The 25,492-nt window shown below is 45.4% G+C and overlaps 2 protein-coding genes across 7 annotated transcripts in view; one reads left to right on the top strand and one right to left on the bottom strand.

The window, feature by feature from the left end:
• Positions 1-850, bottom strand: part of Asb7 (ankyrin repeat and SOCS box containing 7) — a 57,128-nt gene extending 56,278 nt beyond the window's left edge. For both annotated transcript variants that reach the window (XM_050149148.1, XM_050149147.1), the window contains exons 1-2: positions 703-850; positions 383-506 (exon numbers count right to left, since the gene is read on the bottom strand). The gene's annotated coding sequence lies outside the window, so the exon portion shown is untranslated. The remainder of the gene's footprint in view (positions 1-382; positions 507-702) is intronic.
• A 660-nt stretch (positions 851-1,510) lies between these two features.
• The window catches only part of Lins1 (lines homolog 1), a 29,101-nt gene continuing 5,119 nt past the window's right edge, over positions 1,511-25,492 (top strand). Inside the window, exons 1-6 of one of the 5 annotated variants that reach the window (XM_050149189.1) lie at positions 1,511-1,673; positions 14,808-14,890; positions 15,804-16,090; positions 21,729-22,240; positions 22,326-22,415; positions 25,027-25,168. In XM_050149189.1, coding sequence (XP_050005146.1) covers positions 21,830-22,240; positions 22,326-22,415; positions 25,027-25,168 — 643 coding nt within the window. In that variant the 5' untranslated portion in view covers positions 1,511-1,673; positions 14,808-14,890; positions 15,804-16,090; positions 21,729-21,829. Of the gene's footprint in view, positions 1,674-14,807; positions 14,891-15,803; positions 16,091-19,796; positions 19,948-21,112; positions 21,271-21,728; positions 22,241-22,325; positions 22,416-25,026; positions 25,169-25,492 lie in introns of all 5 variants that reach the window. The other 4 variants (XM_050149186.1, XM_050149185.1, XM_050149184.1 and 1 more) reach the window with 4 other exon arrangements.

The following is a 25,492-nucleotide window of genomic DNA, read 5'->3' on the forward strand; positions in this document are numbered from 1 at the left end:
GGGGCGGGGACACGACGACAGTAAACTGTGGTTTAGTTAAAAGTAGCATCGCTCAGAATTAACAAGCAATTAACATGGAATCGAGGAATTCCTATGAGAGTAAGGAAGGCGGGGAGCTACCGATAGGTCTCAAAGCCTCAGAGCAGAGAAAATGACACAGTGTACCAAAGGAGAATGCAAAACACGGGAACCAGAGGATGTTTCTGGGTTGGAGAAGTTATTGAGATGTTAAGGATCAGACAAGGGCTGTGTTTCTCTTTTGGCTAGGAACCTAGGGTCTAGGAAAGCTTGCCTTCCCAGGCAACCACCCTGAAAATAAAGCACTGCTTAATGAGGTAGGGGCGAGGAATAAACAATGGGGGAGGGGCGGCCTGGTCTTTACCTTTAGAGAGGATGCCGGTCCAAAGCAGTCTCGCTGCTGCTTCTCCGGTGGGTGGGTGGGTAGGTCCCCTGGGTGGGTGGGTAGGTCCCCTTCTGCTCACGAGTGTCTTCCAGCCAGCTCAGATCTGGAAAACAGAAACCAATGAGAAGTGCAGTGAGTCCAGGGGCGAGGAGAGGGCTCTGAGGATGGGGGAGCTAAGAAAGGCTGGAGAGTGGCAAGGGCAGGCAGGCGAAAGCAGGGCTTCTCTTCTCCTTCCTCCCACACCCAGTCAGCCCCTTCCCCTCGAGGGGGGGCAGTGGGGAGGAAGAAACTGACTTTACCTGTCCCTTCAGCTGCAGCTCCTCTCTCTCCTTTCAGCCTCCTCCACATTCACCAACTTCTCCATTGAAGAAACACCCCAGGCAGGGCCGGACACCGCGTTCCTGAACCTCCTCGGTGCTTCACGGCCCCAACCCGGAGAGCATCCAGATAGCCGATCCGGTGGGAGGTGGCGGTCTTGGCCTCAGGGGCAGCCTCCGGGAAGGGGTGCAGGGAGGAAGTGCCGGCTCGGGTTGGGGTGGGGGGGCAGTCCCAGTCCAGGGGCTCAGATCAGGGGTCTGCCGCGCGCCGGGCCGGAGGCTTCCAGCTACCGAGGGACTCAAGAGGTCTGGGGACAGGGAGACCCCAAATCGTACCAGGTCCGAAGTGTCAGCAGCGGGGTGTCCCGACAGGGGGCTTTCGGGATGCACTTTGCACTGGGCCACCCCCGCCCCCTCCTTCCAGCACTTTGGGGTCACTGGGATGGGACCAAGCCTTCGGCAACCAATCAGCTGCCGCACTGGAGCCTGCGCTCCAAGCCGTAAACCAGATCCGCGGTGGGTGGAGGTGGGGGTACGGGGTGGGGGAGACTTGGTTGGTTGGTTGCTTCCTTCTCTTCACCCAGAGGCCCCCACCCCCTGGCTGCCGTAAAGCCGCCTGCGGATTCGCGACAATCAGAGGAGGCGGGCCGGTAGGGACTGGAACTCGTCTCCGATTGGTCGTTCTCGCTTTGTCCCTCCGCTTCCCCGCGGTGGTTTTCGAGGCTCCACCCCCGGCCTGGAGACTCGAAGCGGTTGCTAAGAAACACTGTACTACGAATGGGGCTGGTACGCACGCTGAGGGAGGGGCCGGTGAGGCCTTCTGTGGAGTACGGTGGCCCGGAGCGGGCAGCGGCGGATGCCAGTGGCGGGGTGATGGCAGCGCGGCCCGGCCGGCTGGCAGCCAGGTCACCCGGAGCCCGGGCTGAGCTGGGCTCGACAGCGGCGTGTAAGCGGTAGGTTGAGCGACTGGCGCGGCGACAGAGCCGAGGGCAAGCGAGGTGGGCCCTGACTCGCCGCCGCTCCGCCGCGCTTCTGGGAAGCGAGCCGCGGGTCCTTGGTGCATCTGTCGGTCTCTGAGACCCGGTTAGCTTCCAGGCTGTGGACGCCTTGCCCAGCCTGCAAGGGAGCACGCTCTTTGGGATCGCGGTGAGGGTTCGAGGGCTTTCCTGCAAGGATAGCGGTCCTCGCGATTTCCTGTGAATGAAACGAGCGGGGGTGGGGGTGGGGAGAGATTCAGAGTGGGCATATTGATGTGTGTTTAAGTGCTTTCTTCGTTTAGCAAGTGTTTACTGGTTGCTTGGTACTGCTCTAGTTGTTGGAGAGACTTTGTAAACCATCTTTTGCTTTTATCTTAACAAGAAAAGATGAAACCGCAAAATGACTAGGGAAAAAAACACACAAAGTAATGGAATTCAGTTTGACTAGGTTGTGATGGGCTCTTTCAGATTGGCAGAAGATATCTCGCAAAGAATTGCATTTGTGCAACTTGAATGGGGGAAAAAAAAAACTAGTCCAACAAAAACCTGAGGGAAGTCCTTTGCAGGCATAGCTAATCTGAAGCACAATGCCTTTGGAACTAGAATAAGCTTTACTGTTTAGAAGTATGGAAGGAAAGCCTATGGCCGAAGCAGAGTAAAGGGGAGAAAGATGGAAATGGGATTAGGGGGTGTGGACAGGCTGCAAATTTTGCAGGACTTTGTAGGTCATGCTGGAAGGATTATGGTCTCTTTATGTTTTGCAATGATCACTCCATAGAGAAAGCTGTTATGGGGAACTGGATTACTGCAGACGTTGTTGCATTTATTGAGATACTTTGCAGCAGGTGGGAGTCAAAGTGTTCAATTTGCCTTTGGTTCTTTTCTTCTAGGCTGTTACTCATTTATTCAAAACCCTTATGTCTTCCATAGGAGTTACCTATGAACTAGATTCATTCATTCCCAGCAAAGGTCATAGACAGAGATGGGGAGTGGGGGGACGGAGTAAAACTGAAAACATCAGAGGACAATACAGTGAAGTAAATACTGTGGTTTTGACAAGGAGCCTTGACTTGAGTATATACAATGTTTCTAGGGACGGAGAGAAGAGAGATTGCGGAACATGCTTTCATCAGAAAGAGGGTTAGTGAAAGCCTGGGTATTTTCCAATTGTAGAGTCTTTGGGGACCTCAGGAAAACCTTACAAATTAGTTTGTGGGCACAGAAGTAAAGAGACCCAAATAGGCAGGTCTTAAGGGCCCTGCTAGGCCATGCGTTTTTGGAGTTTGGGACATTATCCTAAGCAAAATCGATTCTTCAGTGTGTGGATGGATGCAGGGTGAGCCAAGATAAAACATTTAGGAACGAATCCATGGGCTGTGTAGGGTAGAAGTGGTTGACTGAACCAGTGGCAGTGAGGACAGGGGAAGTGGAGTAAGGAAGGCTTCCAAAATGCAAGGCTTCCAGCCTCCATACGTAGCTGCTGCGGACTCCATACACCCAGCTGAGGAGGAGTAGAGAGAAAAGTGAGCGTGAAGGGCATGGAATGAGTCGCGTCTGTGGTCAGAGTACCTGTGGCATCTCCAAGTGGAGTTCTGCAGGAGGCGTGTGAGCACTTCAACACAGGCTCACTGTTAGCAGTCAATGGAAGCCTAACTTCACATTTTGTAAATTTTTTCTTGGAGTAAAGATAGCCAGTCCGATAAGATGCTGGGCAGTGGTGGCTAGCCATGGCTCCCAGGCAGCTGCACGGTCACCAGGGAAAACAGCCAGTGCTCTAGAGTTTCCTGTATTTGTTGGTTATTGTGTTTTCACATCCCCTCATATCTGTAGCAGGCTTCCCTAAGCATCCTATACACAGACTGCTATGGTTTCTCCCGTGGCACAGCACTTAAAGGACTCCATTATAAAGTGCTTTGTATTAGATGAAGTTGGCCCAGCTGAGTATGCTAGACATGGTCAGTAAGTTAGGTTATAAGTGGGTTTTCTGCTTCTGGTGTGTTTGCTGGAATGCAGCCCCATGGTACGTCAAGGAGTTACTGTGCACAGCCCAGAAAGGCGCTAACCTCTCACTTGCAGAAGTAAAAATGAAGACATAGAAGTTCATGGAATTATTCTGAGAGAGGGGGTAGAGAGGGCTGTGCTCTGAGGGGTCCTGACAGGAGACCAGGAGAGGAAGAGGATCCGGAGAGGGTGATGGAGAAGGAGCTCCTTTACAGACTGCCTTACCAAAAGCAAAAGCCAGTGTGCTTTTAGAAAAGGCAGCCTTTTTTATTTTTTTAATGGAAAAATGGACAGTTGTTACCTATGTGAACGTAGGCCTACATTCCCTTTAGAGAATCTGTCCCCTTGGCCAGGAGACCTATTGATAAAATTTTAAGTTTTTATGAAAATAATAGGGATGAGTAGTAGAGGCCTTTGTTTTAAAGGTGGCATCCCAGGCATCAGGGTATATGACCAGTATGTGCTAATGATTAAATTACTGTTCCCCTTAGTGAGCCCCACAGTGTTGAAATAGGAAGCGGCGGGGCTGCGTCCCCAACACCCCAGCCACTTGGCTAGCTCATGCCCGAAATAACAACACAGAAACTGTATTCATTTAAGAACTGCTTGGCCCATGAACTCTAGCCCTTACAGGCTAATTCTCGCACCTGGACTAGCCCATTTCTAATGATGTGTGTAAGCACCCCAAGGTGTGCTTACCAGGAAGATTCTAGCCTATGTCCATTCTGGGTTGGAGTTGCCTGGGAGAGCTGAGCATGGCGTCTCTGCTCCAGAGAGCAGAGCTGTCGGGTCTCTCCGGGAACAGAACAGAGTCTGACCTCACTTCCTCTTCCGCCCAGAATTCTATTCTGTTTACTCCTCCCATCTATGTTCTAAGCTATGAGGCCAAGCAGTTGGTTTATTATAATTAACCAATGACCTTCCTCCATCACCACAGGTTTCTTTCCCTCCTTCAATATAAAGCTTCTCAGAGAATACAAGTTCTCAGAACATCTTTAGTTATTTTTTACACTTATTTTATTGTGTGTGTTTGTGTGGGATGTCCATGTACCGTTGCGTTATGTGTGGAGGATGTTCACCCTCTGCCCTGTGTGGGTTCCAAGGATCACACTCAGGTTATTAGGCTTGGCAGCAAGCTTTTTTTTTGTCCGCCGAGCCGTCTTGCCAGCCCAGAAGGGGACATCTTTAATAACTGCTTAATTAGATTAGAAAATGTGTCATTTTGTTTCCATAAGAACCAGGTTGTCAGACCGGACATTTTCAATCTCTTTCTGGCTATTAATTTAGACCAAATGTCTGTAGAGCCTGCAGCTGTGCCGCAGCTTACTCCTAGGACTATGGGCCACTCCGCAAGCAGCTTCAGAATCCCAGCAACAAACAAACAGCAGCAGCAGCAACAGGGACACAAACTATTTTGAAAGATTCCACATATTTTCCAAAGCCTGTTAATCCTCAATTTTATCCTTGGTGCTCTCTGTCAATCAGTCAGCTTGCTGTAATTTCAAACACTGACATTTCTGCTTAAAATGGATGCCTGACATATAAATAGAAACCAGTTCTACCAAAGACTATTTGGTGGCATGCCATCTTTTTGCCCTGCAGTGATGTACTGTAAAAACAAAGGAGTGTCTCAGACAGTTTGGAGACCGGAACACTTTGGCTTTAGCCAAACTCCTTTACCTTTCAGTGCATTTAAAACATGAAAAACTTACAAATTAGCTTAGGCTTTGTCTGAAAGTGATTGTAATGGGAGTAATTCCCCATAAGGCCCTGCGTGAAGTCTCCAGTGCTCTCGGGGTTACGGGATTTGAGAATTACAAGAAATAATCTAGCCCAGAGCTTTTAAGATTTGCTCACAATGGCTTGCTACTATTTTATGGTCATGTGAAAGAAACCTGCTGGAGGCCTTTGCTTTTGCACCAGGCCTAACCAGCCCGCTAGACCAAACCAGACGAGTCTTTGGTACTAAGTACAGGTAACTAAATTAAACTTTGAAATAAGCCAGTTTTTTTTTAATAATGATAAAAATAAAAAGTTTAAGGTGTACAACAGTGACTCACTGGAATCCACTGTACTTGAGCCAGCTTGGAAGAAAGAAAGTGGCTCAGAAGTGAACATCTTTTGTACTTTGCTTTTGTTTTTCTTCCTGTGGAGCACAGGTCCTTAGAATGCCTGTTCTATATGTTTATATGATGTTTGGAGTTTGACTCTGGGTAGAGTACTTACCTAGCATGTGCAAGGCATTGGGCTTAATCCTGAGCATTACAGGGGGAAAGAAGGAAGAAAGAGGAGAACAATCAGTAAATGAGATGTTACCTAATTTGTGAACCATGGGTAAAATACTATTAGATCTCTACATTTGTTAAAGTTTTTATAGTTCGGATGTACTTTCCAAGTTAGTTTTTTAGAAAATTTGCTAAGGATAGCATCAGGCAGGAGAGGAGGAGAGAAGTGGAATCGGTGTGTGAGGTAGGGAGAAGACACTACCGCACAGAGCACAGTGGCAGAGCTCGGGCCAGATGCCGCTGCTGCTTCAGAGAAAGGGAGGTCTGGCAGCAGCCTGTGAGGGTCACTGTGCTCTCTCTGCTTGGCTTGTTCAGCCATCTTCCTGTTAAAATCCCACAGCTGAGTTGCAACAATTTTTCCAAACGATATAGAGATAACAGGAAGAGCATCAGATAGCCAGAATTTTGCAGGGTGTGCTAGCGGAGAACCCAGAGTCCGTTATTGACCTCGGCTATCAGATGTTCTAATTCTCAAATTATAATTCTGTGACTCGAATGCAGTTCAGCTCACACAGCTTTGGAGCAGGTGGAGCTCGCTTTCTCTTTGGTTGCTTTTGTTGCAGTGTTGGGGATCCAACCCAGAGACTCACACCTGCTAGGCAGCCTTACGCTATTGTTTGTTTTAGAAATAGTTAGAAGATGACAGAGGGTTAACTCTTTACAAAATGGAAGATATTAGTACTCTATACAAGAAGTGAATTTAAATTAGCCAACTCCATGCATATTCCCAGTTAAGCAGCTATACAAATACCTGTGTGCCATTCTGTTTATTTGAGGATAGGGCAGTGATTGCATATAAACACAATACAAAGATTCTTACCCCTAAAATCAGACTACAAATATTCTCAAAATATAAAAAATAGTAAGTGTATTTCAACAAGAAACCCTGATTTAATTTCATGATTTTATCTTAATATAGCATGATTGTTTTTAATTAAAAAACTTCACATTTGTTTATTTTTTGTGTATATATGATTGCATATGGAGGTCAGAGGCTGACTTAATGTTGATTATTTACTATGTTTTAAACTTCCAAGATTTTTTTGACATTATACAATAACTGCATATATTTATTTCAAAATAAAACTTAATGATTGGTCTTTCTAGCTCCTAGTAGTAAGCCCTACCTTTTTTTTTTAGTGTAATATTCTTATACAGGATCATGTTAGGCCCAGTTCTTAAATCATGCTACCAAAATAACTGAATGTGTCCTGAATGCAGCAAGGCAGACATCCTTCCTTGGTGCACTTTGACCTCCCTGGTGTGGAAGCCACTCCTCTGGGGTGTTTTTTCACTTTGATGTGAAGTAGGCAGTTAGGGGTTTCAGTGTTGCACTTTTCCTTTTAAGATGTATTTCTTTCTGTTTTATGGGAATGATTGTTTGCCTGTGTGTCTGTGCACCACATGTGTGCTGGTGCTGAGGAGGCCAGAAGAGGTTGTCAGATCCCCTGGAACTGCAGCTACAGAGGGTGGTGGGTGAGCCACTGTGAGTTCTGGGAACGGAACTCAGGTCCTCTGCAAAGCAGTGAGTGTGTATACCTCTGAGCCCATGCCCCAGCCTAGACTATTATATGGCTTTTCACAGGAGGAAGCAGTTTTGTTCCTTCCATCATCCACAGTTGTCAGAAGACACCTGCTCTTAAGAACCTTGCAGTCCAGGGACGTGTGAGGAGCGATGCTCCTTACTTTGTAGGTAGCATCTCTTGATGCAGGTGTGGTAGCCAGGCCTCTACACCCTTAGTAATAAACTGGTTTTCCTGTTTCTCTGGTTCATTTCGTTGTTGCCTTAAAACCTGTTTCTTGATTGTTCTGACCCCGCCTGTCTGTTACTACTGAAAGCCACTTTAAACAAGGTTACATATTCTTAATTTGTTTTTAAGCAATGACTTCACTGAGGGCAGCACTTGGATGCTGCAGCCAAGTCAGACATTGTTCTTCTTGCAAACTATTGGCTAGAGAAGAGAGACAACCCCAGGGTCTTCCTTCACCAGATAAGCCACGAGTCCACTGAAGTTCACAGTTCCTGCTGAAGGAAACCTGGGCTGTTCTTCCTTGTCCTGAGAAACCCCAGGAAAAACCTCACCCTTATCTTAATGATGGGCTTTCTGTCCTTTGAAGAAGCAGTCACAGGAATTAACCAGATTCGTTTGACTACTCCCTGGACTGCAGAAGCCAGTTTGTTGGTGTGGGGGGGGGGGAGGTTGTGGGTTTATACGTATGCTTGTTTGGATGGATGCCACAGAACAACCTTGGGTGTCAGAAACACCATCAGCCTCATTTGAGTCAAGATCCTTAATGGCTTGGAGCTCACCAGTTTGGCTGGCTGGCTAGTGCACCTCAGAAATCCGACTTCTCAAGTGCATACAGTGCTTGGCAAAGGGCCTGAGTTCAGTTTCTCACCCACCTTAGATGCTTTATAACCACCTGTAATGCCAGCTTCATGAGATCTGATGTTCTCTTCAGGCCTCTGCGGGCTCCTGAACATGTGGCACACACACATAAATCTTTGTGTGTGCATACCTATGTGTGTGTAGTGTTTGGTTCATCATAAAAGAATATTAACTAGTGGATCTTTTATAAAACAACATGTTTTTGTTTGTTTGTTTATTTTTTGTTTTCAGTGGTTAAATACTCAATTCTTAAACAGTGATTTATTGGAGGAATTTCCAACCCCAAATGTAGCCACTATAATTTGGTTACTCTCTATAATCTGGGGCTTGGAAATTTTTCCTAATAATTTATGTTGTCTATGTAGGACACTGCCCCTTAAGCCATGTATAGTCTCTAAAGCAGTTGGTAGTAGAGAAAAATAGTAGCTTGTGCTCTGAATGATGGGTACCATTCTGGATGGAACTGTGTAGGGATCTGGCAATTATGGAATAGGACCACAGTGGACCAGATGTCACCCAGTGACATCCTTGTAGCCATAATCCAGCTATACCTGGTAGAAAGAGGGGTAGGGGTGAGTGGAGAAATCACACTGGCCCAGCAAACAGGATGCTGAAATGAGGGACAGTTAAGAAGATGTGGGGTGAGAAAGAACGGTGAATCTTTCCCATGGAAGATTGATTTTTGAAGCTTAATCATGAGTAACTAAGAGTAGAAAACCATCACTTTTAATTTTAATAAGATGTTCCATTTTTAGAAAATGCTTAGCACAGTTTGATATGAAACCAGGGAACTCAGCTTTTTCATCAATAAATTAAAGCTTGAGCATAAAATTTTAGTGTCATCTTTGATCCAATTCTTGAACCTTTCCAGATCCACAAAATCAGAATCTGGGGTCGAGGGTGAGCATGTTGCCCATGTTGTAGCTAGTCTTCTGGGGAATTCTGATGCTCGAATTTGAGAATATTGCCTATATCATATTTGAGATTCTTCTAGTACTAAATTGAGAGGCGGTGGTGGCGGTTCTGGACTAGAACCCAGGAGCTCACACATACTAGACGCATGCCCCACCACTGAGCTGTATTCCGGCTCCAAACTTTTCTAATGGCAGTCTAAGTCTGTGGTGCGTTAGAAACAGATAGCCCTTGGACAATTGCAGTGACAGAGCTAGCCAGGAAGGATCAAGTTTGTATTAGATGCTGCCATCCCCCTGGTTCCAGCTCCTAAGAACAAAACTGTTGTTCAAGGCTCTTCCATAGAGATGGGAAATCTTGGGAGCTGAAGATGGCTCCTTTCCACAGTGGCCTTATAACAAAGAAACAGAATCAAAAGTCACTGTCAGTCCTTCTGGCCATAGAGCCCTGTGGCCTTCTTTTGTTGAGATGGGCCCCCTCCTGAGCCAGGAAGGGACAACCCCTTTCTCAGTGTCCTACAGTTCCAGTTATGGGCAAGGTGGTGGGCACATGGATTTTGACAGTGAATGACGTGTCCTACTTGGCAACAGTGTCCTACTTGGCAACAGTTGTAACAACCCAGTGAGGGTTCTTGTAAATTAGGAAAGTTTTAATCAACTTGGGCTTTAGCATACAGGATGGGACCATATGGGGAAGGTACCTAGGGCTGCTCTGGCATAGGCGTGGTCTATGACTACTCTTATGTGCTGGGCCTGTTGATTGTCACACTGCCTTTTCTTCTTGGTCCTTGAGGCCTCCCCCCATCGGTGAATATCTTAAAGAGCTATATATATCTTGTAAAGTGGGTCAAGGGAATTGGGGTCTGTCTAGATTCTAAAGTTTTGTCTGATATTTAAGGAAGTTTGGCTGATGAAATGGGCCTTGAGGCTGGCAAAGCCTGTGGGACTTCCTCCATCCAGGTTAGTGTGTGTGTATTCATGGCCACTCCGGAATGAAGCGAAGCTGGTAACTCACTGGGCCTCTTTTACTTCTCTCAATTTGATTTAATTCGTAGGTTTCCTTGTGGTCCTTTTCATCTCTTCTGCCAACCATCAGCACAGGTGATTATGACTCCACCATCTAGAGCCTTATCTGGGTAAATTAACCCAGGGTCTGTTGGAAACTGTGTCTTTCCCAGGAGGGGCTTCCATGGCATCTTAGTCTGGTTCCTATGGCTGTGATAAACACCATGACCATAAGCAGGTTGGGGAGGAAAGTTTATTTCAGACTTGTATCTGGTAGTCTGTCAAGACAGGATCCTGGAGTTAGGAATTGAAGCAGAGACCTCAGAGGAATGCATTTCCTGGCTTATTTTCCATGGGCAGCTAAACTGCTTTCTTTTTTACCTCCGGCTCACTTTCCCAGGATGACATCACCCACACTGGACTGGGCCCTCCCACAGCAATCATTAATCAAGATAATACCCTGTAGACTTCTTTATAGAGGCATGATACTAATTGAAATTCCCTTTTCCTACATGACTCTAGCTTGTGTCGAGTTGACAGAAAAATCTAACCAGTGCACAGGGGTTATAGACATGAGCCTCACTGACCCATTTCTTGGCTTTTAACCAAATTACTCATGTATAGGAGTGTGATTGTTTGAATGTATTTGGCCTCCATACTAATGGTCTGTCCTTATCCCTTTAAGAAACAAGCCCCGCCTACTGCCCCACCTCCCCTCCACTGGGGCAAGCAGATCTTTCTTTTGCTTCCCGCCTGAGTTCTTTTCCTTTCCTTCTCTGTCTCTGTAGTTGCTACTGTGGCTCCTCTCCTCTCCCCACCTCTCTCTTTGCTTCTCTCTCTGCTCTCCTCCTTTTCCTCTCACCCCCTTTCCCTCCCATAACACACTAAATAAATACCCACTTTCTTGGCATGGCATGACTAATAGGTTTCTGTCTCTTACCTGCCGAGTGGCTCTCAACTGCCATGTGGCTCCCTGCCACTTGTGGCCCATGGGCCACTCCGGGAATGGCGCCATTTTACTTTTACCATAACACCCATAAACTCATAAGGAGTGGCACTATTGGGAAGTATAGCCTTGTTGAAGAAGGTGTGGCCTCGTTGGAGGAAGTGTGTCACTAGGGGTGGGCTTTGAAGTCTCTTTTGTTTAAGCTTTGCTCAGTATCACAACCACTTTCTGTTGCCTTCTGATTAAGATGTAGCCAGCACCATGTCCGCCTGCACACTGCCATGCTCCCCACCATGATGATACTGAACTGAACCTCTGAAACTATAAGTGAGCTGTCCTAATTAAATGCTTTCTTTTTAAAAGTTGCTGTGGTCATGGTATCTTTTCATAGCAATAGAAACCCTAACTAAGTCAAGGAAACAGTTTATATATGATATAAAATTCTTTAATGAATGAAAGGGTCTTGATTAAAAGAGCTGTTCAGTTTCTATGTGGGTAGAGACAGGTATGGGAAAGAGAACATGGACTCTGATGGTTTCCAGTTCTCTGTTGGCCCCTCACCAAAGGGGTATTAGGCCTATTCTGTCCAGCGGGAGGTATTTGTTCCCTGAAGGTTTTCTGCAACCAGGTGAGGGAGAGGGTGGCAAGGCCTCAGGATGTGGGGGAGCTCTATTGAGAAGGTGGGTGTGGATAGTGGTTGGTAGGATGAGGTGGGACAACTCCTGCCCTCCTAAAGACCCAAAGAACCTGGCCAACACCCACAGTAGGTTCCTTGAAGATTTGGAGCTGGGGGAAGGGGACATGATAGCATGGCTCTGGTGAACATGAAATCATTTTCAAATGTTGTTAAGAGAACAGAGCAAACTGGAGATTAGATTGCAGTTGAGGGTACTGATTAGGAGCCATGCCTCCGTCTCAGGGCTAAGCCATGAAACAATTGTACACACCATCCCTAATGGTGAGTCTGGTTTGAAGAAGGTGACTGTCTCATGACTAGATGTAATGGTCTGTTCTGTCTCTTTAAGAGACAAGCCACACCCACACCCTCCCCTGTCCTCTGAGGCAAGCTGATCTTCAGCTTCCAGCCTGAGTCCCCCCCCCTCAGAGGCAACTTCTGTCTCTCCCTTCTCCCCACCTCTCCCCTTCCCCCTCTTTGTTTCTTTCTCCTTCTCCCATTCTCCCTCTCTCTCCGCTTTTCCCCTTCTCCCCTTCCCTTCCATAACCCACTAAATAAATATCTAACTTCACTTTACATGGTGTGCCTATTCATCTCAATCTCTCACCCACCATGCGCTTCCTGCCTGGGACTTGGCTGCCTTCGTGGCTTGCTGTGGTCTCAGGACCCACTCGCTTGGGGACCTGTCGCATGGTCTCATGTCCCGCTGCCCACTGCCACCACTTGGGAACCTGCAGCATTTTACTTAAACCATTACACTGGGGAGATCAGTTCCCTACACTAACAACAAGGGATAGCTCGCCTTATTTTAGGCCTTCCTGAGAAGATGTCTACAAGAGACTTGAGGTACAGATGTCAAAGAGGGCATTTAATGTAGTAAAAGAATGTCTTGGCACTGCCAGCAGTTAAAAGGTCAGAGACATGGGTTCACAGTCCAGGTTCTACAGTCTGATGTCATGGGGAATCATCGGATGAATGGAGTCATTCTCAGGAAAGACAGCCAGAAAGGAAGGAAAGAGAAGCCATAGGGCCTGAGAAGTATTGCCCACAGTGTATGTGGATTGACTCAGGGAGAGCTGCCATGATCTGCTGCACTGAGCACTGGGCACACAGAGGGAGGAGGAACAGAAAACAGTCCTTTCTTCCTTACAGACTAGGCAGATGACCCCAAGCCTTCAGATCCCACCAGAGTTGTCCTTAGTTGGGGACTGTCAGATACCACGGCAGGTGGGCCCTTCTGTTGAAAAGTATAAGACAACTCTGGTATCTTGCCACTGGAGGACTGGAGAGAAGGGAAGCCTTTGTTCCACAAGGGCATGGTCCTACCTAGCCAGGAATCTTTTAGCTCTCCTCATTTTTAGTGGAATTGTTCAAGCGTCCTGAGACAGAGAAACTCCCAGAGGACAAAGATGAACATGCCTTGGAGCATGGAAACCTGGTCCTACTGGGGAGCTGCCCCAGGTAGAGGCTGTCAGTTGTCTCCAAGCATGTATGTAGCTTACTTAGGATCATGAAGAACAGAAACAAGCATTTGATGTACCCCAGAATCGATGCAGACAAATATGATATGGGTCATATTTTTTTGTGGTAAAAAGAATTCACCAATCCATATCAGAGTAGAAACGATAACCTTACAAATCCTTCAAGGGAGCAGTGGACTGGACAAGTACAGAACTCTCTGCCCCAAGATGGTAGAGTATGGTATGCAAATGAGGGCAGTTCCGATTGGTTGATGTTCACTCTGGGCTGGGCCTGCTTAATTTTGATAAGTCATTCCTATGTGCCACCCAGCCTGCTTGTTCCCCCACAGTTTATAATGTCTCAATGGGGACAGAACCAGAATCCTGAAGGACAGCCTTTGCCCTGAGTGATTCAGCTTCTGTGTTGAGTGTCTTAGACAGTCTCTGAACTATGTAGCTACTTGGGCTGTGGTTAAAGTTGGGCCATTGTTGACTTAAGCTGAGGCGTATTCCTGGATTGCTTGGCAAACTAGTAAATTTGTAAAAGGAGAGTCAATGTTTTACTTTTAGTAATATTGGCCATGGAACTAGAAATAGGGGCAGTTTTGATCATTCTGAAGTTAAGTGATGAGAAATCACATTTTCTAACAAAGACTTCAAAGTTGTATCTATATCCTAAAAATTTTGGGAGGGGTTTATTTTGTTTGCTTGCACTGTTATGCCTAGATCATGGAGCCCCCCCACAAAACCAACTAGGAGACCAAGTCCTGTATGTAAAAGCAATTTATTTTTACACAAGTTTGCAAACTCGAACTCAACGTGTGTCTAATGTATTGGAATAATCAGAGAGCTCCGAGCTCAGTTAGAGTTGGGTTTTTGTAGTAATCAAGGTGGGGGTGAGGGATTTCTAAGGTTCAGGACCCCTGATTGACTGAAATTTGTCTAGGGGTGTCTTGGTGAAAAGCAATTGGTGTGTGTGTTGGCAGCTGATCCTGTATACATTGGTTGGAACATTAGGAATTTCCTTTGGATGGTCTGTTCCTGAGTGGTACCTGGGTGGTCTCAATTTATGATCTTTATCGGAACCAGGTATTGCCTCAGGGTAAACTACTGAGACTCAGGCCTCTTTTGAGCTTGTCAGGGCTGGGTCCTACATTACCTGGCTAAATATACTTCTTATGCTTTGTGGTCATTGTAGAATCCCAAGCAGTTTGAAGAAAATGCAGTGAGACAGTGTAGCCTTTTTCCTGAATTCCTCCAGCATCTTGCTCAACACAGCCCAGGATCTTGATTGACACGGTCTTGCCAGGATCTTGACACAGCACATCAGCCTCCCCCAGACTCCTCTCTTTATCTGTATGCATTTATTTGAATGTGTGCTTAGTTCTGGGTGATTTTGTCACATAGAGTTTCATCTTCCCCTGTCCATTTTTTAGCACTGCACTCCTGTTGTTCATCATAGCCCTGCCTACCAAGGAGATGGGGCCCTCAGCCAGCGGCAGGCAGACTTCCTTCTGTAGTAAGTTGCCATTTGCTCTTCAGGAACAGAAATCTAGGATTGCCTTTTTCTCCTCAGCACAGTTCCTTTGAGAGTCATCTAGGTCATCTCATGTAGCAATAGGGTTTTTGTTGTTGATGAAAAGTATTTATTTCATGGTGTGTTGGCAGCACTTTGTTTAACCACGCACCCCGTGAAGGACATCTTGTACAAGGTTTTGTGTGAATGGTTTATTTTTCTGGCATGAGTGCCAGATTCCCAGTTGCTGGGTCATCTGGTGACTAGATGCTCAGCTTTTTAAGAAACTGCCAGATTAATTTGTGGAGTAGCTGTTTGACCGAGATCTCATTTCTGCACATCTTTGCCAGCATTTGGTGTCTCTGGGTGTTACTGCAGCTATTCTGAGAGCTGGCGTTCTTTATAGTTATTTTTGTTGTTCTTTTATGTTTTTGTTTGTTTCCTGTTGTGTAGCTGAGTAGAAAGGACACTTAAAAATGACAGCGCTAGCTTATATAGGGCTCAGCTATTTTTGGAGACACTACCTCACCTTGGATGTGGTTTTTCTGTAATTATTGACCTAAATGCAGTTGGGAGATGCGTACCAAAGCCAAAGTTTTAAATCCATTTAATGCACGCTTTCCGTGACTCACTTAAGAGGTGAAGTGGCGATGGGTGACACCCATGCTGGCCAGGGAAGAGGGATTGCTGTGCTGCTGTCCTCCAGGGAGCTTCTTCAATGCTTCCTGGAACTGCTTGCTCAGGGACAATCCCCTTTTCTGGTCAGCTTGCACCCTTGATTTTTAAATATGCAGAATAAGCCTCTTTGACACCTACATGGGATTCCCTGGGATTGTCTTCAACATTGAAATCAGCCATCTGCCTTGCTCTTCTCTTCTGCATCACAGTTGGCTTGTTTTTCTGTTCTGTCCTCCAGAGCCCAGCACAAGTGAGTCAGTGAAGGGATTCCAGGGTGACTGCTATGGACACAAAAAGTGCCCTCCATGGTGATCTTCAGGCAGTTCCCCAGCAAGGCAGCAAATCCCAGCTCTACACTCATGATTAGACAACACCTCGAAAGGGCAGCCTCCACGGGGGACCCTTCTGTGCCTTGCAACAGCTCTGTGCAGTGTCGCCTTCAGCTACAAAATCAGCCTGCTTCTGTGGCCTCCTTTCTGTGTCTAAACCAATTTGTTCCTCTAGCTTCTGCAAATTCCAAGACAGGTAAGCACCAGCAAATGTCTGATCCCATTTGCGGGGGAGGCGAGGCTGCTAGGAATCTGGTTCTAGTTCTACAGATCTGCTAACACCCAGTGTCGGTGTCTTTGAGTCAGTCTGCAGTTGTCAAAACCATCTGGTTGCATTTGAAGAACTGACTTTCCAAGAAGAGCCGTGTACAACATTCATGATTGTTGAGAGTTTTGATGTTACTAACTCTTTGTAACTTACCTTCTCTCTCTCTCTCTCTCTCTCTCTCTCTCTCTCTCTCTCTCTCTCTCTCTCTCTCTCTCTTTTTCTCCTCCCTCTACCGGGATTGAATCTCTAATCATGCACGTGTTGACTAAGGACTCTATCACTCAGCTCTGTCCCTCAGCAATCTTTCAGCTTCTACATAGAATATTTTAGAGAGCAAATGTTTTAATTTTGTTGGAATCTAGCATATCACTTTTTGCTTTATGTACCTTACTTTTGGAAGAGGCCAAGGTCTTTGATCCTAAAGATTTTTTATTAGATCTTTTTCTAAAAGGATAATTTTTTATATCAGAAAAAATTAACAGCTGTCAGTCAATATCATCTAAGGAATAATTTTTTTATGATCATGTCCTATTTAAACATCTCCAAATATTTCTTTTCCATGGTAGTGGCTTCACTTTTAGACTCTGTATAGGTGTTTCAAAGCATCACCACATACAGAGGGCCCCATAGTAGACAGCCAGCTGTGACCACATTTTACCAGGCATGGTTTTCAATGGCACATGTCTTTCCAGGCCAGCATGGCATTTCAGTTTGCAGTGAACCAGCCCATGGGCAATCACTTGAGGGACATAGTACAGCCAGTTGATTCCTTAGTCTGCTTTTTCAGATTTTTTCTTTAATACTTTTTTTCTGGGGTGGAGTTTAACAGGCAGCCAACAAACATTTATTGTGGAGCGTGTGTGCATTTGGTTACTGTGAATCAAAAGTGCAGTTGAAGGTTTGTGCCAGCCCCAGTAGAAGCATCCCCGCACTTCTCAGTCGGTTGTTTCTTGCCTGTCCCCTGAGTATTTGATGTCTGTGTTTTGTTTTGTTATTTTCAGCTGTAAAACAACCATCTGAATATTTATTTATAAATACTTATTTTTTTATTTGTAAGTAAAATTATAAATAAAAACTATAAACATTTATAATATTTATTATTATCTTGCTGAGGATTGAACCCAGGACCTTACCAATACGTAGTAAATGCCCTACTCCCAAGCTTCATTGCCCAATCAGATATGTATTAGTATTGTAGTATTTGTTTGTGTGTATGCATGCATGCATTGATGTCAGAGAACAGCTTGTGGGAGTCAGTTCTCTCCTTCCACCCATAGGACCCAGGAACTGAATTCTACCTTAAGGTTTAGCAGTAGGCACCTGTAGCAAACACCAGTGGTGCCTTGGATGAGTTGAGTCCACCATTCAGTCAGATGCTCAGATACTTGGTCCACAGTTTGGGTAGGTTTAGGAGGCATAGCTTTGTTGAAGGAAGTATGTCACTGGGAGCGAGCTCTGAGAGTTTAAAGACTCGTGCTGTTTTGAGTTTGCTCTTTCTGCTTCCTGCTTGGGGTTCAAGATGTGAGCCCTTCTGCTCCCGCTGTCATGTCTGCTGCCTGCTGCCAAGCTTTCTTGCCATGAAGGGCTGTTACCCTCCTGGAACTATAAACCCAAATGAAGGCTTTCGTAAGTCTTCTTTATCGTGGTGTGTTATCACAGCAATAGAAAAAGTAACTAGGACTGTTCCTTTACCCTCCAGGCTATCTGTAGCCATATAACTATGTAACTGTCCCTGAGTATGTATTTCTTAATTTAAAATGGACAAACTTTTAGTCTTATTTCTTGGATCCATTTCTGCCAAGGAGCCTGGGTCTTACCATGCCAGGAAACAGGCGGTGCCACCCCCTCTACTGTTACTCACTGGCATTGACTTCACCCTGGTGTGAGGTGATGGCAGTGAAGAATGACCAAGCTGGGGTTTTACTCTTGCTTAGGAAATCTGAGGTGACAGAAATACTGTTTTAAGTATTTTTATTGCTATAAATAATTGGAATGAAAATACATTCGTTGCTGAGGATTTTAGTGACAAGAGATGAGCATATGATAATAACTAAAGCCTTAAATATTCTAAGTATTAGTCATACTAAGAAAGGAAACCTGTTCTGAAAAGAGATTTCAACTTTAACATAGAATGTGGAAGTCAATTTCTGACATGTAACTGGGAAACTGCCAATAGCTGATTTTATTCTGGCCATTGCAATTGGGAGAGTGTTCTCTAATGGGAAACCTCTCAATAGGGATGGCCATAATAAGAAGGGATGATATGACCCTGTCATCCCAGCTATTTTCTGGCTAGCTGTGTGTTAGCATACCGAAGTTACAGAACTTCTTCACCATTGCTGCTTGTGTGAGTACAGGAAAGCTCAGCATTGTCCAATGGAAGAGAGTTAGGGAAGTCTGGATTATTGAGTTGTATGAAGTGCACCTTACAGCTTGCAAGTAGTGTTCAGAGGCTGGGAAGGTGCCTAGGGAGTGAAGAATGCTTGCTACTCTTGCAGTAGACCTGAGTTCAGTTCCCACTCCCTATGCTGGTCACTTATAACTACACTCCAGAGGAGCTGATGCCCTCTCCTGGAGTCTGGTGGGGTTTTTTTTTGTTTGTTTGTTTGTTTTTTTTTGGTTTTTCGAGACAGGGTTTCTCTGTGGTTTTGGAACCTGTCCTGGAACTAGCTCTTGTAGTCCAGGCTGGTCTCGAACTCACAGAGATCCGCCTGCCTCTGCCTCCCGAGTGCTGGGATTAAAGGCATGCGCCACCACCACCCGGCTGGAGTCTGTTGTTTTTGTAGTGCAAATTTCCACATGAAGACACTAACGTGCACATAAATAAAGATAAAATAAATAAATCTTAAAATAGCATTCAGAGAAGACTTAACCAAAAGTTTTGTTCATACATTTAAAATCCATAAGTTTGTTAATATTTAGCTGCTCTATTTTAGTTCTCTACAACTAAACTGTGTCTGTGAGGTGGCTACGGTTGAGATTCCGTAAGTGCTGAAGGGAAGGAATAAGTGGTAAAAGGCTGAGCTGGGGGTGGCACATACCTCTAATGCCAGCTCTCCGGAGGAATGGCAGCCGTTCCCTGTGAGTGTGAGACTAGCCTGAGCTACATAGCGAGTTCCACACCAGCCAGGGTCACACAGTGAGACTGCTGCAGAACAGTCAGGCAAGCCAACTAGGAAGAAAGGAAAAGAGCAAAAATATCATGTGCTGCAGAGACATACATGCAGACAAAATAACCATACATGTCAGATTTCATAAAAGATGAGAAAGTCAAAACCTATGCGTGGGCCACGCTGTAGAAGGGAGGCACAGAGTGAGTGGTCACCCTCATAAGCTCTGCTGTGAGGAAGAAGTTCAGCGTGTCGGGGCAGTTGGACCTGAGTTAGGTAGGGAAGGAGAGTCCATGGGTTTTGTTAACTAGTATATTTTACTAAGACAAAGTCAAGGGCTGCAGAGGGGGCTCAACGGGGCCTGGAGAAATGGCTCAGTGGCAACGAGCACCAGCTGCTCACCCAGAAGATCTGGGTTTGAGTCCCAGCATCCACGCGGCAGGTGTCTTAGTTACTTTTCTGTTGCTGTGACCAGGGCAACTTGTAAACAAAAGCATTTAGTTTGGGTGCTCATGATTCCCAAGGGTTGGCGCCGTGGCGGTCATGATGAAGAGCGTGACAGCAGGCATGGAGCAATGGCTGAGACTTTACCTTCCATCCGCAAGGGGGGGGGGGGCTGACAACAGCGTGGACTTTGAAACCTCAGAGATCACCCCTAATAACACACCACTTCCAGTAAGTCCATGCCTCCTAATTCTTCCCAGACAATTCCACCAACTGCTGACCAAGCCTGCAAGTAAAATATAAGAGTCTTTAGATTCCATTCTCATCCGAGCCACCATAGCAGCTGACGTCCATTTGTAACTTCACTTTCAGGGGATCTGGCATTCTCTTCTGACCTCTCTGAGCACCAGTCATGCACATGGTACCTAGACATACATGCAGGCAAAGCACCCATATACATAAAATTAAAGTAAAATTTTACAAAGGACAGTCAGGATCCATGGAAAATGCCTATGTGAGTAAAACTGTTGTGGTTTTAAAAAACTTAGGAATTGATGAGGGAATCAGGCAGCTGTCACAGCCCATTTAATGTAAGAGAACTCTGAATTTATGTGGAGGATGTGAGGCATTCAAGTGAGTTTACAGAAAGAAGCACAAAGCTTCTTTTTCCCCAGGAGGAGAGGAGTCTTTGCTTGTCCAAACATCAGGAGTCAGTGTGTGGCTTTAAGCTCTATATTTAGGAGGAGTAAGGTGGTCCAGGAGAGTCCCAGAGGCTCTAGCATTCCACTGGAAGAAGGTTGAGTCCTCTTTTTTGCTTATACCAGTGACAGCATGTTTCCTCTGACATTGACTGGCTGCCCCTATTTTCTGCTTAAAAAGCCATGTCTGCTCCTAAATGTGTCATGTGTATCTCACCCCTGGTCTCCATCATGCCAGAGAACTCTAGAACAACCCGAACGTGTACATTTCTGTTCAATTACAAGTGCAGTCTGCTCCGTTTGGGTTGCTTTTCCTTCCCTTCTTGACTTTCTTGGGATAGCACTTAAAAAAAAAAAGTTTTTACTTAGTTACAGAGGAGATGACTTAGGATCCTAATATCATTGTTATTTAATGCCATATATAATTTTAAGTTGGAATTTAATAGTTAATAGCCGTATAGCAATGTAACTTCAGGTTTTAATCTATAAATCAGAGTGAAGTTTAAAAATTTTGATTTATCCCTGTGGTTTTGAAATGGGGCATCTCACAGTGTCTGCAGACATTTTTGGTCATCAGAATCTGGTGGATGATGCTGGGAGCATTTGCCCGGGAGAGGGTAGGGGTTTGGGCAGGGTAGGGTGGGGATGGGATGGGGGTTGCTTAACAGATTTAAGAGTGCTTGCTGCTCCCCATACAGAGGAGTCTGGCTCCACTTTCAGTGTTGCCAAGAGTGAGAAATGAGGCAGCCACCTAGAACTGTTAGAAGAAAGCTGGTGATGCCGGCTCATGATCCTAGAGACTCGCTTGTCTGAGGCAGGAGGATCACAAGTTCAAGGTCTACAGAGTGAGATCAAGGTGAGCCTACTACTGTGGGCAGCTTCCAGACCCCATCTCAAAACAAATGATAGACAGGGATAGGGATGAAGCTCAGAGATTGAGTGCTTGCCTAGTATGCCCAAGATCTGGGGTTCACTTCTCAGAAACACACACACCCTCACACTCACACATGCACTCACACACACACACACACACACATTCTCATACTCACAATGCACTCACACACATACACACACACACACACAGACATACACACACATACCAAAAGCAAAACAACACTACACTGCAAATAGGTTTATGCTCTTATATGTGCGTATAAAACATGCATTTTATCATTGTGATTTTAAGGTGTTATAATTTTCATTCGAAGAGCTCAGTAACTAGCATTATCTCTAACTTGAGACTAAGTGAACACAGTTTTCTTTCACTTGTAATACAGCTTAATACTTACAATCATGTTACTTTTTCTATTTCAGGCTTCAGTGAGGGGACATCTTAGAGAGTCATTGTACTTCTAAGTCTTCAGTATTTACCCCTTGGGACTTTTGACCCTCTTACCATATACATTTTGGAAAAAATGGAAGATGTTGAAGAAATTTTGGACCAGTTATACAAGAAAGTACTTCTTGGAGCCACCCTTGAGGATGACATCCATGGTTACATCTTTTATCTCAACCCAAACCTCTCAGAGCAAGTTGGCTATACAACCCCCTCTTTAGCGCGGTCAAATGTTAATGGTGCTCTGGATGGTGTGCCAGGCCAGCATAGACCATCCTCCAGTGAGTTGACCACCTTTCCTGAAGCACGGGAGTGTGCAAAGAGACACTTCCGGATGAGCAGGGCTCAGGAGGTGGCACTCCTTCAGTTAACAGTGATTGACCTGCTCCTGAGCCGAGTGTTGTCTATTGAAACGGAGGCCCATGCAAAGAAGGGGTACAGAGAGCTGACTAAAGCCCTTTTGCAGTCAGCTGAGGTCGATTCCAAATTGGTAAGCCCCGTGTTCAGTGATTTGGATACGTTGTTTAGGCCTTTAGGCGTCAGCAGTGTGATGAACTGTGCCTGTTTTGCTGCAGGTCTGGATGCTCCAGAACTCGGATAAGTTGTTGTCTCACATGGCTGCCAAGTGCCTCTCATCGCTCCTCTATTTCCAGCTGAGAGAGAAGGTCGGTAAATCAGAGCATAGTGATTTCTCTTACGGTTTTCAAGTTGCTCATTAGCATTGGCTTTACTCCTTCAAATAGTTGAATTAGTAAGCTATTGCACCCACCATAATGTGCAAATCCAAAAATTGCCGCACGAGAGTGGCCTGGATAGCCAGGATTGGTGGCGGTGTGTGTGTATGTGCATGCTGGGATTGAGACACGGAGACTTCTTTTCAGGTGGAAGAACAGCAACCTTTATTTTGCCCTGACGTTTTTACCTTTTATACCTTTTTTGCCTTTTATACCTCTACTGCTTCTGTGGAAAACCTCCAACCAGTAAGAACAAAAAACATTCTCGCCAGTTACAGACCACAAGGAAGTTCCGCTGTCAGTCTGGGGAGTGAGGGCAGCTGGATCACAACAACTCCCCCCATTTTATTTTATTGTTATTTTGGGTGGAATATCTCATCTGTTGTGGGGAATAGCCCTCTAATATTCCCTATCTGAGGTGGCATCCTGCCCCCAAAGTATTGCCCGTCTGTGGCTACCCAGACACATAGCCCTAAACCAAGTATCTCCAAGACTGACAGCGCCAACGAGCCAGACCAGCGCTGCAACCATCTAGCATGCACTAACTGGGTGGGAAAATGAACAAAAGCAGTATTCCAAACCCCTCTCATATGACGGTTGAGTTCCGTAACAGTAGCAGAAGCATGCAATACAGTGCCATGAGTAACATACATAACATGATAAGAGCTAGCCATTGAAAAATCCAAAGATTAGTCTTGCTTCTAAACCAGAGCCATTGTTGGTTTAAGTTCAATATCCAAAGCATTGCTGACTCTTTCAGCTAGCTAGTTGACAGTCTCAGCTGTCTTCACAGTCTGGGAAAGAGCAACTCTGACAGCAGTATCTGCCGTGGCAGAGATAGCAATAATGGCAATCATAGCTGCAGTGTTTCCAAGGTCTCTCTTCTCCTGATCTTTTATGGTCCAGCACTTTTTGCCATATTTGCTGATACTCCTGACTCCGCCGTGGTGTCCCCCAGGCCGGGCATCAACTGTTCCAGCTGCCTTCTGGCCCCAGATGCACTCGCTCTGGGTCCAAACTGCTGTACAAAGAGGAGCAGAACTCAGGGAAGCAGGCTCGCTGCTCCTGCTCCAGAACCATTGAAGGGGCCCAGCTTTAACAGTCTTTTAGGGAATTTGGTCATCATCAACCTGTTTGGCTATTTCCTGCTGAGCGGGGTGCTGCATTCTTGGGGGTATTTTAAGTCAGCATTTCAGGAGGTCTTGGTGAATCAAACCACATAAGGTTCTCATCTTCTGTGGAGACAAAAGCAAAGCCTCTTTTCCAAAGCATCAAATCCTTAGGCCCATATTTTAAAGTCTTAGCAGTTCCCAGAATCAAATGTCTTTCTCCAGTCCAGAACACAAAAGACAACACAATAACATACATCTGTACACATTCTATCTTTTGAGGGCCTCAATTCACCCTCCTGCCTCCTCTTTATTACTTCCCTACTGGCCAGTCACTGGAGGGTATCCCTCAGAGCATCTCTGGGGATGAAGAAACAAATACTCTGACTTGGCTTATTAACATTTAAGCCCCCTCCTGTAATAAATCAGGGGCTAACTTGAGCTATTGTTTGTACAAAATCTTCGGCTGTCTTCCTTGTTACTTCTGTGCCTTTTGCTTTAAGAGTTTCAGTTACTTTTTGAGGCCTTCAATTCACCCTCACATCTCTTTATACTTGGTAGTCTTTTGGAGAGTGTCTCTCAAAGTATCTCTGGGGATGAAAAAAAAAATTACCTTCCCAATGCGCTCCTCAATTTAGCCAGCAGACGGAGCAATCTCATTCACAAATCCCATTTTCCAGATCTCAATGGGACCTCCACTTTGCTGCACAGCCTGGATAGCCAAGACTGACAGGGGTGCCAGGATTGAGTCACGGAGGCTTCTTTTCAGGTGGAAGAACAGCAATTTTAATTTTTTTCCTGACCTAAAGCCTTTTATACCTCTACTGCTTCTGTGGAAAACCTCCTGCCAGAAAGAACACAAACATTCTTGTCAATTACAGACTACAAGGAAGTTCCACTGTCAGTCAGGGGGAGTGAAGGCAGCTGGATCACAACAAAAAATAAGAATAAAATAAGATCCTGTCTCAATAAGGAGAAAAGTGATTGAGCAGGACAGCTGGCTTCAGCCTCTGGCTGTCTGGTGCACTTCCACACATGTGATTATATAGGGGCTTGCGGATGCGCACAGATCCAGGACCTATTAACTTCGCACTCTCACAGCTTGTTTTTAAAGTAGTCCTTTGAATGTGAATGCTGTTTATGGTAGAACATTTGGAAAGTAGGATAGTGTTAAAGAAAGGCGTACACATTGCTACACCATTTATAAACAACGTGGATCTTTTCATGGTCTTTTTGTTCCTTCACTTACATGGTGTGTTACTTTCCTGCCTGAAAGAATATTAGAATATTTTTTCCTTGTTTTGTCAAATATTTTCATGCTTTTTTCACATAAACAAGTAAACAACATTTTGTGGTATTGTGTTGTGTAATAAGTAATTTTTAATTTTATAAGCAAAATAATTATAACAACCCAAATGTTTTCTCATTTGTAGATGATGTTAAGTAATCCCTGGGTCACTTTTTGCCAGAAGCATCTCTCTGAATCCTCTGAGAGTGGAGAAGCCATGCACTGCCTTTGGATTCTCACAGTTGTAATAAAAGAAGTCTTTAAAGATGCACAGTCCCAGCAAGCAGGTAGAGATGGCACTGTCCTAATGTTCATCCCCTCTCTCGGCAGCAGTGTGTTTAAGGTGAAGAATAAAATGTATGTTATTCCTCTTCTCTCTGGAAGTATGGGAGAATGCGAGAATTGCTCCCCTGAATTTTTTAATTGGACATAACCTTGGTGTGTGTTGTGTACGTATTTAGTGTGTGGAGTGTGTGTGCGTGTGTGTGCATATGCTTGAGGCCAGAAGGCAGTGTCAGGCGTCTTCCTCAACTGCTTTCCACCTTGTTTGCTGAGATAAGATCTCTCACTGACTCTAGAGCTCATCAACTTGGCAAGACTGCCTGGCCAAT

Source organism: Alexandromys fortis, unplaced genomic scaffold (genome assembly GCF_014885135.2).
Source record: "Alexandromys fortis isolate MF-2015 unplaced genomic scaffold, M_Fortis_MF-2015_v1.1 scaffold_67, whole genome shotgun sequence".
Taxonomy (NCBI): Eukaryota; Metazoa; Chordata; class Mammalia; order Rodentia; family Cricetidae; genus Alexandromys; species Alexandromys fortis.